The following is a 17,965-nucleotide window of genomic DNA, read 5'->3' as shown; positions in this document are numbered from 1 at the left end:
GGCCCCATATACTGTGGGCTTCTTGGCATCTGAGGGTCATAACAGCAAAGAATCTACATTTCTGGTATTCTTCAACTTGTATAGGATTGTTTAGCCTATGGTTATAAGTAATCAGTATAACTATAATAAAGAACTAGTCATGTCAATTGGATTTGTTAGTATCTGATTATTTGGTTTCAAACACAAGTAAGCATGCTAAAAATTTAACTTTAGTAAAAATAAAATATACCTGTTTAAATTCTATCCAGTTAGTTGAGGTATAAAAATGCATATTTATGATTGTAAAAATAAAATGCAAACAAAATACATCCTAGCACAGAATGAACCCTGAAAACATGCAAAGTTAAATAAGTCAGAGACAAAAGGACAAATATTTTATAGTTTCCTTATAGGATATATCTATAGTAGGCAAATTTGTAGAGACAGAAATTAGCTGGCTTGGTGACATGTGCCTGTAACCCCAGCTACTCCAGAAGCAGAGGCACAAGAATCACTTGAGCCCGGGAGGCAGAGGTTGCAGTGAGCCAACACTGTGCCACTGCACTCCAGCCTGGATGACAGAGTGAGATCCTGTCTCAAAAGAAAAAAAAAAAGACAGAAATAGATGAGATGTTACCAGGATCTGAGGGGAGGGAGAGTTGGGACTTCATGCTTGATGGTTACAGAGTTTCTGATTTTGAGGTGATAAAAAAGTTTTGAAAATAGCAGTGATGGCTTTGGAAATAGAAGTGATGGTCATATCATACTTCTATTTCATTAATTAGAAGTCATTAATGCCAACAAATTGTACACTTAAAAATGGTTAAAATGGCAAATTTTATGTTAAACATATTTTACCACAATAAAAACAATTCAAAAGGAGAATAAAATGCTACATTAATGACTTGTTAAATCTAATGCAAAAAAATTAAAATCTTCAAAGTAAATATGGAAACAGACTAATAGCAAATACAAATATTCAGTTAACTTTACAGAAAACTTTTTTTTCCAGCAACAAATCTGTCCTCTTAAAATTAGGAAGAATTATAACGATGAAATTCTATCATGATTCAAATGCCTGCAACCTTCACATTAAACAAAATAACCTTTTAAAACAATATTTAATTTTTAGTTTTCTAATTCTATTTAGGCCACAAGTATTTTTTAAATCTTATTTGAGAATTCTTTTGGGAACTCTGAGGAAATTGTAAGATCTCAATTGTGCCACATTAAAATATCCCAAGGACAAAAATATCCAAAATTCTACACCACCCATGATAAATCACAATAAATGTTAAAAGTTTAAAGACAAAAAGGTTAGAGAAAAATGAAGTACTCCATAATCAAATTTCATAAGAACAGAATTTATAGAAATGCATTAAGAACATTTCTTATAGTTTCTGAAGTCTATTAAAAGGCTGCCAAGTGGTAAAAAGGAATTTGAGGAGAAAAACAAAAAAGAAAAGGCTGCTGAGGACTGCTAAACATTTTTCAGGAATTAAAGACCAAACATTTTTTAGATTTGTCCAAGCTATGAATCTGAAGTAGAAAGCTTCTTCTAGAAAATGTATTCATGGGAGACGGTTCTGGTCAGTGACGCTGCTGAGTGGGCTGGCTGAGTGGAGCCCCCATGTGCTAGCAGTGGTGCTGGGCCGTGTGCTGACCTCAGCAGTAGCTGGGGGACCAGGAAGTAGGGAGGATCACGGTATAAGAAGTCAGCCATCATGATAATGTTATAATATAAAACTGCTAATGAGCTGCATAATTACATTTTACGTAAATCCGCAGATTTATTCTTGCATTCTAGAAGTTCATTTCTGGCTTTGGCCTCAGTTTACTATTAATTTTAACATTTCACCATTCAGCAATTGTCCAAACCCGGCCATTAGTGAGCTTCCTCCAGATAAACAGTTTGGAGTTGTGAAGCCACAGGCCCAACTCTCCTTTGAATCCAATACGGTGTATCGATAGGAACAAGACAAATATACTTCTAGAAATGAACTCTATAGATACACCGCCACATGTGCAACATGGCTGACTCATTTGTGACTACTTTTCTTTTACTGTAACTTAGGATTTCTCCACTGTGACCCTGTTGGTGTTTTGGACCAAATTAACTCTTTTTGAAAGGTCTATGCACTGCAGGATGTTCAGCAGCGTCCTTGGTCTCTACTCACTAGATGCCAGCAGCACTTCTGAGTCATGTTAAGTAAAAATGTCTCCAGACATTGCTACGTTTCCCCAGGGGAACAAATCTGCCCCTTGTTGAGAATCACCACATAAATGCTTCTTTATGAAATCCTGTAACTACAGGGACACAAATAACACAAAGCTTTTCTGCAGACAGAAAGCGCAGTAAAAACACCTCTCTAGGTAATGTGATGAGCAACTCACCTAACAACCACTTAACCTTGGCTCAGTGGGCAACGGTAAGAGTGCTAAAAGGACAGCCATTTGATTTTCTGAAGCTGATTTTCTGAGGCTGCCAAGACAATTCAATAAAACAGAACAGTCTTTTCAACAAATGGTTCTGGGACAACTGGATATTCACATGCCAAATAATGTAGTTGGACCAATCCCTTCCTTATGCCACACATGAAAATTAACTCCAAATGGATCATAGTCCTACACACAAAAGCTGAAACTAAAACTCAGGAGAAAACACAGGCATAAACCTTTGTGATTTTAGATTAGGCAATGGGTTCTTAGATATGAAACCAGAAACACAAACAACAAAAGAAAAAAACATAAATTGGACTTCATCAAAATTTAAAACTTTTGTGTATCAAAAGACACTGTCAAGAAACTGAAACGACAATCCAAATAGGATATTTATAAATCACATATAAATGATAAAGATCTAGTATCCAGACTATATAAAGAACTCTTACAATTCGACAACAGAAAGACAAAGAACCTGAATAAAAAATGGCGGTGGCTCATGCCTGTAATCCCAGCACTTTGGGAGGCCGAGTCATGAGGATCACAAAGTCAAGAGATCAAGACATTCCTGGCCAACGTGGTGAAACCCCAACTCCACTAAAAATACAAAATTAGCTGGGCATGGTAGCGCACGCCTGTAGGCCCAGCTACTTGGGACACCGAGGCAGGAGAATTACTTGAACCCAGGAGGTGGAGGTTGCAACGTGCTGAGATCACGCCACTGTACTCCAGCCTGGCAACAGAGACTACATTTCAAAAAAAAAAAAAAAAATGGGAAAAGACATGAATAAACATTTCTCCACAGACAATATACAAATGGCCAATAAGCATATGAAAAGATGACGCTCAAGATCCTTAGTCCTTAAGGAAATGCAAATAAAATCATAATGAGATATTACTTCACTACTTACTCGGATATCTACAATCAAAAAGACAGAGAAGTGTTGGCAAGAATGGAGAGAAACTGGAACCTTCATACATTGCTGGTGGGAATGTCAAATGATGCAGCTGGCTTTGGAAACAGCTGGCAGTTCCTTGAAAGGTTAAAACAGTTACCACTGGACCCAGCAATTCCACTCCTAGGTACATAACCATAAGAAACAAAACCTGTTCCACATAAAAATTTTGTACATAGTCCAGGTGTGATGGCTCACACCTGTAATCCTAGCAGTTTGGGAGGCTGAGGCAGGAGGATCCTTGGAGCCCAGGAGTTCAAGACCAGCCTAGGCAACAAAGCGAGACCCCATCTCTACTTAAAAAAAAAAAAGCTGTACACAGATGTTCAGAGCACCATTATTCATAATAACCAAACAAACCAACAACCCAATGTCTATCAACTAATGAATGGTTAAATAAGATACACTACTAAATATTCCATATAATAGAATACTATTCAGCCAGAAAAAGAAATAAGTACTACGCATGCTACAACATAGATGAACCTTGAAAACATCATGCTAAGTGAAAGAAGCCTGTCACAAAAGACCAGATTATATGGTGCTGTTTACATAAAATGTCCATGTTGACATTATTATCACCACTACAACAAATTTCCTAGTGACAAGATTCTCTTCCAGAGCACACAACTGAATTTGGGTTACCTAAACCAACCTGCCTAAAGATCCATGCTCTGAGCCTCTTCCTTCCACTTGGGTAACTGCAGTCCGTCAAGGTCTCCACAACCTCTAGCAGCCCTTGATCAAATCAGCCCAGATGGGGCTGGGGCCAAATCTCCCAAGTTTCAGGCTGACCAGAGCTTTGTCTCCACTGAGCAGGTTCTGAGATCAAGGCCACCTTCCTGTGCACCTTAGTCCTGGGTGGGATGGAACTGAGAGATCTTGCTTCTGGGGACGAGAGATGCCAGGCTCTGCAGGCATCTGCTGGGCTGGGTTCCCTACTGTGGAGGGAAGGGAGCCTATTAGCAGAGTTGCCCAGCAGGGGGCACCATCTGTCCAAGGCTGAGCCCTTTCACCAGCTGCACTATCAGGATGAAGCCTGGCGAGGCCAAGCCCAGCCAGCCACAGGCCTGTCAGGCATACCAGGCACAAGGCCCACATGCATCTGTCTCCAGATGTTACCCAGGTAGCCATGCTGGATCTGGCACACACTTTCTTTCCAAGACTTATTAGGAGGCACTTGTGACAGTGGTCTTTCCAGAGAGCATCACGGGGATTCAGAGTAGCTACAAGATGCTGCCACATGGACTTGAATCACGCATTCGAATCCTAATTGCAAGTGAAAGAATCCACCTGAGCGGGAGGGACTGCTGCTATACTGCAGTACTCACAGCACTACTGAATCCCCACTGTGGGGCCTATCTACAGCCAGCCACATCAGGGTTTACATGGTTTATTTTTTTAAATTATTTTTAGAGATGGGGTCTCACAATGTTGCCCAGGCTAGAGTGTGACAGCCATTCACATGTGTGATCATTGCACACTACAGCCTTCAACTCCTAGCCTCAAGCAATCTTCCCACCTTAGTCTCCCAAAGTGTACAATACAGGTGCATATCACTGTATTATTAAGACTGTGCCCAGCTTGGACAGTCTTAATAATAAAGCTTCTCTATTAAGAGCAAACTAAAATCTTAGATAGGGCCCAACATCATTCAGAGGTGAGTTAGGCAAATCAGCAGTTTTGATTGCAAACTCAGTTTGGCTCCAGCTCTGCCCTGAGATACTCATGGGCCACAGGGTGTCTTTCCAACTCCCACTCCCTCCACTGCCCTGAGCATGCAGCCTCAGGGACTTTGTCCCCACACTCTCTGTTGCAGGCTTGAAAAGAGGCCCCTTAACACCCACCTTTGTGCCCCCAGCACTGCAGAGACCAGGCACGAATATTTAAATAGAAAACCAAAAGAGCAACAAAACTACCAGGTACTGGGAATACTGACACTGGGCTTGAGAGATGGAAAGATGGGGTGTTATCTAGGACCACAAGCCTGGAGAGTGCTTAGAAGAAAAAGCAACCCCTGGAAAGTTCCTGGTCCAGCTTCGGGCCAATCTTGGCAGGATGAGCACCATATGAACATCTGCCTTCCAGGTGTCAACATCTGCCCTTCCCAAAGGCAGGCCAAAGGGATGGGAAGGAGTGGAGCTGGGGGATGGAAAGACAGCAGTATGAAACGCTGGTTTTATTATCAGAAGGAGCTAGGTTCTTATCCTGTCTTTATGATGAGGAACAAATTATGATTCTATTCAGTTTCTTTATTTGAAAAATGACGTCAATAATCCCTACCTCCCAGAGCTCAGATGAAGACTGAAGATGTTCACGTGTATAATGTCATCAAAGGCTAGCCCTGTCTGATCTTACCTTTGTACACTCCAACTGAATGACCAAATTGTAGTATTACACCCCAGAGACCCTCATCATGAGTGACAGAGCAGCTGCTGCCTTTGGTGACTAGAAATGAGGCTGGAGCCAAGCCACTTGGCACATTTCACCTCAAAAACAACATGACCTCCCCTCATCCCCGTCCTGACTCATGGGGTTTAGAGAGATCCTGAGGAAGAAATGAGCCCAGATGGAAGGTAAAAAAGCCTTGTGGCTGGCAGGCAGCCATCCTACCTGATGACACAGTTGCCTCGGTTGGATGCAAAAATGACGATGGGGGCAATAGAAGACTCCAGGGCACGGTGCAGGTAAGTGAAGCACTCAATGTCCAGCATGTGGACCTCATCAACAAACAGCACACCCGGGACCAGCTCAGCAATGCCCTGGTCGATGTACTTGTTCACCACCTTATTAATCTCCCCTCGAAGTTTGTCTAGGAGATGCAAGGATGGCAGGCAAAGTCAGTACCAGGCTGGGGAAGACTATTGCCTTTTCTCTTCTCCCCAGCCTAAATTCAATCCAAACCCACACTGGGAGCCTAGTTTTCCTACTAGCTGTTTGACCCCAGGCAGGGTGTGTCCCCACTCCAGGCTTCAGTGTCGTCATCTGAACACAGTGATAATCACACCTAAAGGTCACAGAATTGGCAGCCTCCCCAAAAAGATGTGTTTGGTTAAATGTGAAAAGGTTGCATGGGTATTCTGCATGGGAATCCTTTCCTGACACACACTCACAGACTACCATGCCTTATCACCTCCCACACACCCAATCTAGCTCTGTCTGATCCGGGAGATATTGGAGTTTAGGAGCCCTGGGTGAAATGAATTTTCACATGCAAATTTTCTGTTCTATACTCAGTAAATGACCCTTTCTTTTGGTCCCACATAACAATGCTTAGGTTAATTAACTTTCAGTCAAGTGCCTGGAATAAGGAAGTGGGTGCTTTTAGAATCCTGAGCAGAAACCTTGGAGGAATGAAAGGCTCTGAAGAAAGGCCCAATCTCAGAGCTCCTAGAGGGATGAGTCTCTCAAAGTTACACAACCCAGCTAAGGTCTCAGTGTTCATTTTCCAAACCAGCTCCTGTGTTATCATCAGGAAGGAGCAGCTCACAAACAGAGAACTGGAAGATCTGATGCAGCGTCTTCCACCAAAGGCACAAGGCAGGAATTATCCAAAGGGGATGCACACCGAAAACCGTGTGAAAACAAAGAAACTGCTCCAGACAAACTTGAACAGAAAGGTCTCAGACTGCTGCCCTGGCTAAAACTTTAATGATAATATTTGCTTTAATATTTAACTACCAACTAAAGGTGACGAAACTGTAGGTAGAATTAGAAAAAACAACAAGAGGAAAGCTAGGAAGAGCAGCAGGGTAAAATAAAGGTTCACATGGGAGCAGCAGCAGTGTCCCTCGTGGAGCTCTGGAAGTGCCCGCAAACTGGGCAGGGTAGTGTGTGGAGCTGATCTGTGGAGCTGCCCTGCACTCTACTGGGGAGGAGGGTGACAGCACAAGGCTCCAGAGCCTGTGCTCCAGCAGAGCTAGGCAACACAAATCCACATTTCTGGGGCCTCATAGGGGCCAAAAACTGTGACTGCAGAGGGGCAGCCATACACAAAGGTGCTGTATGGCTGCCTAAATGCCACCAGAGACTTAGGCTAGAGTCAAGCTCTGAACTATGAGGAAGAAGGAACTGTTCTGAGGCATTTCCTTAGGGTGGATGTGCTCACAGAGCTGCAAGAGCAACTCACAACACAGGGCCCTCCACCCTGCCCCTTGCTCGCAGGCCATGCTGGTTGTCCTACCTGTGATTTCTGTCTTCTTTGGCTTCATTAACTGGCCCATCATGGACAGGATATCTTGTCCCCCCTGCATAAGAGAAGACTTTAGAGTCAGAGTCAGTGCTGCTTTCTAAGGTGGCTACAGAAGCCTCATCCTCCTGCATCCCACTCATCAATTCAACATGGGGTCCTGAGGTATGGAGAACGCTCCTCAAAGCCTGAGGAGCTTCTAAACACAGAGGAATTTTTAGAGGTTCCCCAGGACCTGTAAGAATCAAACAAAATCCTTTTATGGTAAGTATAAGCTCTGTGGTACCTGCCTAGCCTCCTTCTCCAGCCCTATCTTTTTCCAATCCCTTGCTCCTTGATTAACCATACAAGACCATGAGCCCTGCCCTGGATACCCCAAAGCTCTTTTATGACTCAATGCTTTTGCAAAATCTATTCCATCTTTCAGGAATACGATTCTCCTTCCTAGGAAGTTCCCAGTCATTAAAGTTCAAGTCAAATGCCCTCTGGGGGGCATCGACCCTAAACGGACTCATGACTTCCTCCCAATGTTCCCGTGCCTTTGGGGACACACGGACTATAAGAGTAAGTATAAACATACCATGATTATATTGCCGTGCCTCCTTTCACTAGATTTGGCCACAGGCTCGCATCAGCCTAGCCCTTACTTAACCTGGAGCTGTTCAGTCTACGGGCCTGTCCCTGTGGAATGGCTGACTCCACAGCAGGTTCACCACTCACCTGCATCCTCCTGCAGGCTCCTAACAGTGCAGTCAGCAAGAGGAAGAGGTCAGTGTTTGGTCATTTGTTCAGCATTTAGTGAGCACCTGTTGGTTACCAGGCCCTGGGACATACAGGTGCTCACTAAATGCTGAATAGCTAAAGGCAGCAAATGTTTCCTGTCTGGTTCTCAAAACAGCCTTGCCAGGTAGGAGGAAACTCAAAATCAGAACCCTAAATCACAGAAAACTCAGAGACCCAAAATGACAAATCAACCAAGCAGTCAGTGATGGAGCAACATGTTTCCTGACTTCTGACTCCCAGCCCAGCACTCTTCTCGGTCAAGGGCTCACAGAAGGTCAGTTTGGGGATGGCCATTTCACCAACCAAGGGGACCTGTTGGTCCAAGATGAGTCTTCAGTAATCTCTTGACCAAAGCTCCAAGGAACAAAACACTCACGGATCAAATTTCAAATAAGAAAACTATTCCCCAAAAGTGAAGAGGTGTGTCTTTCAGGATGAAGATGAAACCAAACTGGAAGACCATCAACAGGAAATAGTTGGTGTCTTGTTTCTTTTAATCACACATTTCCTAGAAGTGTCATAAAGTGATAAAATCCTTTCCTACATTTTATTAGTCAAGGTATAAGTATCCATCTGCATGAGAAGCAGACAACAGTACCAGCTCAAAGCTTAAAAAAACTGTGGCTTTTGCTAAGCAGGGGGAAAGAAAGAGCTTTGTCAGGCTTTCTGAAATCCTGTAAAGGGCTCATAGAACTCTCCTGCCCTCCTGCCATTAACACCCAGAGAATCCCAGGCGTGAGCCCACTGCTGGAGCAAAGCCACAGAGGAAGCTGGCTAGCTCAGGGCCAGAGGCTAGGCTGGGATAAGAAACAATACACATGAAATCATCTGTGACTAGAGCATTTGAATGGGAACAAAGGAGTCCCTCGTAGCTCATGTCGATGTTAATTGCTGAACATTACAGATAGAAAAGGACCGTCTGCCTCAAGATAGGCAGCAAGACTCTGACAATTCATTCCCAGACCTCTATGCACATACAAAAGGGCTAGTGTGCCAGGTCACACAGGCATCGAAGCAGTACCTGGGGCCGCGCATTAGCCACATCCAAGTCATGCAAGGTCACATCTTGTATGATTTCTTTCTTTTTGTGCACATCCCCTTTTGGCAAGGGGACATACTCTTCAGCTTCAAGGTCAAATTCTGTTGCATAGGTATCACACCTGCCCTGCCTCTGCAAAAAGAGAGAAATATGAGTGCCTGGTGAGTTTTCACTGCCAAGTCCCCAAATGGCACAGGGCTAAGTAAGATAAAGGTCTCAGTTCCCACAGTGGGCCTGACAGCTTACTTGACAAACTCCAAATATGCCCCACTCCCCTGCTGCCAAGAGAAGGGAGCTATCTGCTCATCACTGAGCTCCAAAAACTGGGTTGAAAAACACCTGATACTTTCTCCCAAAATCCTTTTCCCCTTCTTTCTTTTAACTGTATGCAATCCTGATAAAGGGCAAATCCAGTAGATTAACTGGAGGCGGAGGAGCTGCTCAGACTCTTTTGTAGGTGGGTGATTTATTGTATGATATGAAGTATTATGCCCATCCATTAAACAGTGAGGAACACTGTACAGGACCCTGAAAATCAGATAGAAAAGAATGCCAACGAATGCAGCGTTCCTTCCCACATGCATATATCTTGGGAAGAAAATACCAAAGAGATAAAAGGAAGATTAAATACACTGCACATTTCAATTTGAAAATGACTAAAGTTGTTTTGGTTTCTTATCCTGTCCTCCCCCTCTAAACCAGTTTTAGTATTTTTTCTAAGAGACTGTCTGTTTTAATCATGAGAAGGTTAAAGAATGAAGATAAAGGGAAGGCAAACTTTATTATACATAAAGGGTCACTAATTGACCTTCCATCAGCCTCACAACAGACACCAGCCCCTCCCCACACACCCCACACCCTCTGAAGAAAGCAACTCTCTTGTCGCCTAGGTCTTCTCCTGCCAAACAAATAAGGGACAACGTTGTGTCCCAAGGAAGGCATTACCTTTACGGCCCCACTGTTGGCTTCAATGTAGATCACATCTCCAGCCTCTACTCGCTCTTTCTGCAAACTTTCAAAAATGCTGGGATCCAGCTAAAAAAAAAAAAAAAAAAAAGTAAATCGGAGAAGTGTAATACATATTCCATTTCCTTCTGACACCCTGTAAGGTGCCTTTCCATAAGGGATCTGAGGTAGTTAGCAGGTGTGTGGAGAATGTTTTGCATGTGCATGTATACTGGGACCTGCAGGAGTGTGAATGTGTGAGTACATGAGAGACTGGCTGGGGGACTAACCACACCAGGGAGAGAGGAAGGGGACCAGCATGCCTGTGTCCCTACATGACAGGCACAAGAGGGACACATGGGACACCTACTCTCCTCTTTCACTTGACTCCAGAGGCTGTAAACTGGCAGCAGGGATTTTATAAGGATGGTCCTGGCTGCCCTGAGATGGGCCCAGCCCACACTGTCCACAGGACCACAGGCCCTATCACTCCTTTTGAGATCATCATCCCTGCTTCACTCCTTCATTTGCCTCACCTCGGGGGGGTGGGGGTGTGGAACTTTCCACAACTAAAGCACCTGCCAGCACCTGCTTAGCAATCTCAAGGCTAGCATCTTGCAGGGCCTATGATTTTGGATAAGGTTCTTAGAGCCTAAGTTTGCTCATCTATACAGCAGCACCCAGGTGCAATCACAGATGTATACAGTAATTCAATGAAAAGCATAAACCAGAATCTTTCCCAAGCCTTTTGATTCAATCTCAGAGTTTGTGCTCTTGGGCCTGCCTGTTTATAGCTCCAGGAAAGGAAATAAGCAGATTTGAGGAGCTGTTACTTTTCTCTAGATTCTGGTGACCCTCAGTGATTAATATTCTAGGATAGCTGCCTTTGTAAGGATTCTGTAGTTAAACACAAGTTTCTCCAGGTCTTCATGGTTGATCTCCTGCAGCTCATGCAGAGTTATGTTACATAACAGAGCTATGGTGAAAAAAATCTTGGACTTTTCCCCAAACAAAATTAAAAAGTAAAAACCCAGGGCTTGGTGAAAGAAGCCAGATACAAAAAAAACCACACACTGTATGTCCCATTTATATGAAAAGTTCAAAAGAAGGCAACAGAAAGTAGACTAGTAGTGGCTGAGGGCTATAGTGGGAATGACTGTAAATGAGCAGGAGGATTCTTTCTGGGGCGATGAAAATGTTCTGAAATTAAGATTGTGGTGATTGTACAACTGTGAAAATACATTAAAATTCCTGAAATTGTATACTTAACATGGGTGAATTTTATTTAAAATGCTATCTCAATAAAGCTTTTAAAAAACCACCACCGCAGCAGCAAACCCAGGGCTCTGCCTCTCCTTGGCTGGGTGGGGACAGGCAGCCCCTGGCAGAACTGCTGGGAGCCTGGGAGCCTAAAGACAATGGTGGCTAAGATCCCCAGGTAAGGGGTCAGGATTACTAATGGCATTCTCCTTGTTAGGACTCAGAAGAGTCCTTCAGACTTGAATATCCACCAAGTATTTGAGCCCCTTCTAACCAAATATTTTGTACATATTCTAAAAGTACCTAAAAGTATTCATTTTGGAAGAAAAATTTCATCTTCTCTACATTATTTTTGTAAAGAAACTGTACAAAGTAGCATTACAAATAGGTGAAATTTAAACTATATCCCTTATTTTATCTGTCCTACATTGGAGAATATACTTCCTTTTTGCCTCAAGCATTTTTATACCGGTTAATTTCCCAAATGAATTGACTGAAGATGTAATTACTGGAAAGGTGGCAGATGCTACTGAGAAATCTAATTAATTCAGAATGGAAGTGAAGAGGGGTAGGTATAAAAGAGATATTTGCAGAGGCAAGCTCCTGAGATGGAAACCCTGTTAGGAAAAAGAAAAATGGCCCTTGGAAGAAGTGACATTTTTACGATCTCCATAAAGCAGTGACCAAGAAACAACCTTAGAAAATCAAAGAACCATAAAATCGTAGAACAGAATAAAGATGGAGAAATTATATGGTCAATCTCCTGCAGTTTATAGATGAGAAAACTGAGTCCCAGAGAGCTCAACTGACTTCCAAAGGTCACACAGCAAATTGGCCGGCAGACAGCACAAAGCTTAGGGCTCAGAGGGTCAGCTCTGCCACCTGACTGGCTGGATGATCTCAGGATAACCATGTAACCTCTTTATGAGCCTTCTTCTGTAACATGAGGGAAATTATACATACACACAATCACACATGCAAACATATACACATATAAAGTTATGAATAACAATAAATGTTTGTTGAAGCACTTAGTCCAAGACCTGGCACATACAATAAATGAGAGCTATAATGATAATATTTATTAATAATAATAAGGCAAAGCCTAAAATCTGGACTGCTCCATTTCTCTAAGTGAAGGCTCTCACGATAACATTAACAGCTATCATTCATTAGGTAACTAGGTGCCACGACCAAAGCCATAACTCTGAAAGACAGACAATTATTATTCCCATTCAACAGATAAAGAAACTACTACTCAGAGATTAATGCTACACAGTTTTAAGTAGCAAAGCCAGGGTTTTCCTTTAGGACTTAGACTCCAAAGCTCATGCTCTTCCCCTGGGAACTCTACTGCCTCCATCCTAAAGACTTACAGGACAGGTGGCTGAGGAGTGCCTTTGAGGGCTATCCAGTGTCATCATTCTGGCCTCTCCACAAAGCCCTGTACTGAGTAGAACCAACCACTGAAATGATGACAAGTTCCTGACACAAGCAACTCCAGTCAGGATTCTGTGTGTGGCCCCTAGGAAGTCCATCCATCATCTTTATACAACTCTTATTTGATTACTCAATGCTGTTTCTTTCTATGAGCATGTGCACTGATAACTAGAAAAATTAATGCCCAGGTTCAGACCCGGCCCAGGGTCTTTGACACATGGTCATAATATGGAACATGGGATGGCAGAGGCAGTTTCTTGACTTAACCACACAGCTCACATTTTAACATGAATAGTTTCCTAGGAGTTACTAAGAAAACAGTTATCTTCCCTGAGTCCTCCTATGTGCAAGCCCTATGCTAGGTACTGCTTTAAAGCAGTTCTGTGAGAAATCAATACCTGCAGTGCACAGGTCAGGGGACTGGGATGTAGACAGGTTACAACACCTGCCCAAAGCCACGCAGTGCTGGAAGAGTCAAGAGAAAAGCAGCCACAAACATGTACTCACTTTCAGCTGTTTGGTTCCTTTGGCTGTTTTGAGTCCTATGATTACGTGGCTAATGGTTTTGCCATATCCCCCCATAGGATTCTCTGTCTCGCACGGAGTTAGCTCTGTGACTTCACCTTCATAAACTTCCTTGGTCTCCTTTATTCGCAGCCCTGGAAGAGGTGGCAGAAGGGCCATGGTGAGAGGCAGAATCTTCTCTCTTATTCTGAGAGCCCAAAACTTCTGTGTCACCAGAACTGACAAATCAACCTTAATAATGTACATTCCAGGTGTCATGATGGGTGAAAAGGCAATACAAACATATAAATGTCAATTAGAGGTACTATTAGAAATGCAACTTTTTAAGGGAACTTTCTGGGTTCAAATCCAGAACTAGACAGACAAGTTATAATTCTCAAAATTGCCTGCTCCATTTCCACGGGGGTGAAATTTAGCTTTAGCCTTTAGTCTCTGAACCCACACTATTCTATTCCACCAGAACAGTGGCTATCAAAACTCCTGTAGCCTTGTTTCCTGCATTTCTGACTCTTAAAGGAAATCTTAAAACCAATGGAAAAACTCACTACACACCCTCTGACACCATCAAGCCTGAGCAGGGCATACTAAAATAATTAGGAGTCTATGTCAACAGTGGGGAACACTCCACTCTGCCAGGTGTTATGGGCCTCTGGCTGACTCTCACTGCATACCCCAAGAAGAAATACCCAGTTGTCATGCACTATTTGCAATGTATTGCTCTACAATTTTTCTTTCTTTCTTCCCTCCCTCCCAGGTGTTGTAGGCCTCTGGCTGACTCTCACTGCATACCCCAAGAAGAAATACCCAGTTGTCATGCACTATTTGCAATGTATTGCTCTACAATTTTTCTTTCTTTCTTCCCTCCCTCCCAGGTGTTGTAGGCCTCTGGCTGACTCTCACTGCATACCCCAAGAAGAAATACCCAATTATCATGCATTATTTGCAATGTGTTGCTCTACAATTTTTCTTCTTCCCTCTCTCTCTCCCTCCCTCCCTTCCTCCCTCCCTCCCTCCCTTCCTTCCTTTTTCTTTCTTTCTCTCTCTTTCTGTTACTCTACAATCTCAGTCTCTCTCTCTCTCTCTCTCTCTCTCTCTCTGTCTTTCTTGTTGAGATAGAGTCTTGGTCTGTCACCCAGGCTGGAGTGCAATGGTGAGAACTCGGCTCACTGCAACCTCCGCCTCCTGGGTTCAAGTGATTCTCCTACCTCGGCCTCCCAAGTAGCTGGGATTACAGGTGTGCGCCACCACATCTGGCTAATTTTTTTTTTGGACTTTATATAGAGATGGGTTTTCATCACGTTGACCAGGCTGGGCTTGAATTCCTGACCTCAGGTGATCTGCCCACCCCAGCCTCCCAGAGTGCTAGGACTATAGGCATGAGCTACCATGCCTGGCTGCTCTATAATTTTTTTAAGTGATAATAGAACCAATTTCCAAAGCACCTTATATTAGAATATTGCAAATAAAGGTAAATGTCTCTCCTAATTCTAAACATCATCCACATTAGCTCTTTAATAAACATTTGTTTATTATCCAAGAATCATTGTTAAATTAATTTTTAGAACATGATCTTATGTTCCTTATATGCTTTTGCATGTAATGGCTCTGCTTCCTGAAGCACTTCTTTTTTTTTTTTTTTTTTTTTTTAGCTTAGGCAACTCCTTCCTACAGTCTCAGTTTAAAACTCACCCCCTCCCCTTTGACACATCTTTCTTTTCTTCCTCATCCTTCAAATTTTCCCCATGGCGACCTGTGTTTCCACTGGCATAGCACAGCACATGGCAATGCCATAACTTGCAGACCTTGCCTACACCTCTGCAGTCTGTCCATACCTGAGCTAAGGGCCTAGCACATCAGCAGGCACAGTGAATAGATGAATGAATGAAGTCATTAAGGGTGAAGGGGTTGTCATTAGGCAGACCACGTATTAATAATACTCAAGAAACAAACCTGCAGATACAGTTACATGTTTTATATGGTAATGGCCTGAGAACTCTAGGAGCCAGCCATGTAATGTTACAGCCCATATCACCATAACACCCTCAACATCAGCACTAAAAGCTAGGCATAACTGAAGCATACTGTTAGAAATCAAGATTACCATTAACTTAGGAAAGGAAGGACGGCAACTGGGAGTAAACATGAAGGGTACTTTGGAGTTCTGGCAACATTCCCTTTTTTGATCAGCTGCTGGTTTCATGGGTTTTCACTTTATGATAATCCACCTACCTATGTATTTATGTTCTGCACACCTTTCTATATATATGCACAAAATTACCAAGTCTAATTTAAAAAAATTTTTTAAGTAAATAATACCAGTGAGACTCGGTGAAGTAAGACCATTGATGGCCTAAGTTTAGGAAGCACTACTCTAAACCTCTGCTGGACCTTGTGGTCATGGTTCTCAATCTTTAGGTCCACCTGAGAAGTCCCTATAATGAATCATGCCCTGGCTGTACCCAGACCATTTGCTTCCAAATCTCAGAGGATGGGGCCCTGCCATCACTATCAGTTTAAAATTCTCCCCATGATTCCAAAGTACAGACACAGTTGAGATCCAGTTATCTAAAGAACAAGTGAAAAACTATTCTCACAAATGTGGAGACATAAGCTAGTTCTGATGGCAGGGAGCCTCAATAAGGATTTGATGTCCTCACCATTAAGCTACCTCTGTTCTGATATGGAAATATTCCAATGGCACTAAGAAACACTACCTATGGTGTCAGGTACACTCAGTAACTTCCCACTTTTAAATGTGGTCATTATCTTATCATTGGGCCATTTGCCTTACCCCAGAAACCCAGCCAGGACAAAGACTCTCAGATATTAAAGTTAAGGAAAAGTTTAGTCTACCTTCATTCCAACTGATAGCTTATAAATGGAAGTTTTGGAATAGCCCCAAAAGAGAAGACCCATTTCATTTGTGCTTTACCAAATTCTTAGTTCCTCAATATTAATCTTAGACAAAAATTTTCCAAACAACATAAACGTATCAGAAGATTGTGGTAAACTTGGAAAATCCTACACCTTTAAAGTGAACTTTGATTTTTTTTAATCAAACCTTTTATATCCCACAGTGATAATTTCCTTAAAATGGAATGCTTACTTATATTTACTGTTAGATGAATGTGGGATGAAATTCCTCACGGAGGGGAAGAAAGACATTCCCATCTCTCACTAGCCCCCACATTTGTTTAGAAGTTACTCTGTGCTGACAAGCAGTCAGGGGACATGGCTGATGGACAATGAAACCGGCTGTTAGCCAGGAAAGGGGCTGAGCTGGCGCTATCTCTGGCAACGACAACACAAATGACACAGGTTTCATCTGCTGGCTCAGGTTTCTAAATCCCTGACAGGGACCTTCATCACATCAAGGAAATAGCACAGACTCCCTGCTTTTTATTTCTGGTCAGCTTATTGCTTCCTCCCCACCCCCTCTCCCAACTTCACAGGAATTCAAAGGCAGAGGAAGATGGGCAGGGTTCCTTTTTGAAGATAGTCAATGGCCTGTCTTTTTATTCTCTGGTAGGATCAAGAAATTTCTCTTCACCTTGCTACCATCAAAAGAACGATACTGTCCCCTCCCCTCAAAAATGGCAAATTACAAAGCAAATGCCAAGGTAACTTACCTATATTTTTCTGAATTTTAAAGCATTTAAGTTACCTTTAAGCAATGCAAACACATACACCCATGTAAAAGCCAGTTTTCACAGATTTTATCAATGTTAGAAACACATTTTTTAAGTAAATAGAAAGAACATTTTAAAAGTACTCAGGGGCCAGGCACGGTAGTTCATGCCTGTAATCCCAGCACTTTGGGCGGCCAAGGCAGGTGGATCATCTGAGCCCAGGAAACAGAGATTGCAATGAGCCAAGATCGTGCCATATACTCCAGCCTGGGTGACAGAGTGAGACCTTGCCTCAATTAAAAAAAAAAAAAGTACTAAGATATTTGAACTAGCTGTAACATCTTACTGTTCATCTCATCCATATTATGAGTTAAATAAAACCATGGGCACAGGTTTAAATAAGAAAAAATACTCAGAAAGATTTTAAACCTTAAAGGAATCCTGTGAGTCATTTCCATTGCTACTCAGGACACAATGTAAAAATCCACAAAGTACACTGCATATAATTACATGGGCTGAACCTCACCACAGATGCTGAGCTAAAGAAGCAAGACACAAGAAACACATAAAGTATGACTTAGATAAAGTTTAAAAAGGGCAAAATTAAGATAAAGTTCCATTTAAATAAAGTTTAAAAAGGGCAAAATTAAGCCCCATGGTTTAGACATACATACATGGGTATACAAGGTTATGATGATCACATAAGCCATTCCCATGCAATTATGGCACATTATGGGTCCCAACTGGGAGAAGAAGGGGTTGTGACCAGGGAGGGACA

At 42.6% G+C, this 17,965-nt stretch overlaps 1 protein-coding gene across 1 annotated transcript in view; it reads right to left on the bottom strand.

Annotated features, from left to right (window-relative positions):
- RUVBL1 (RuvB like AAA ATPase 1) overlaps positions 1 to 17,965 on the bottom strand; it is a 39,627-nt gene that overhangs the window by 6,632 nt on the left and 15,030 nt on the right. The window contains exons 4-8 of the mRNA XM_017511953.2: positions 13,541 to 13,692; positions 10,334 to 10,423; positions 9,371 to 9,520; positions 7,561 to 7,624; positions 5,991 to 6,189 (exon numbers count right to left, since the gene is read on the bottom strand). Coding sequence (XP_017367442.1) covers positions 5,991 to 6,189; positions 7,561 to 7,624; positions 9,371 to 9,520; positions 10,334 to 10,423; positions 13,541 to 13,692 — 655 coding nt within the window. The remainder of the gene's footprint in view (positions 1 to 5,990; positions 6,190 to 7,560; positions 7,625 to 9,370; positions 9,521 to 10,333; positions 10,424 to 13,540; positions 13,693 to 17,965) is intronic.

The sequence above is a fragment of the Cebus imitator genome, unplaced genomic scaffold, assembly GCF_001604975.1.
Source record: "Cebus imitator isolate Cc_AM_T3 unplaced genomic scaffold, Cebus_imitator-1.0 Scaffold457, whole genome shotgun sequence".
NCBI classification, from domain to species: domain Eukaryota; kingdom Metazoa; phylum Chordata; class Mammalia; order Primates; family Cebidae; genus Cebus; species Cebus imitator.
The sequence above is the reverse complement of the archived record's forward strand: the minus strand, read 5'-3'. Positions and strand labels throughout refer to the sequence as shown.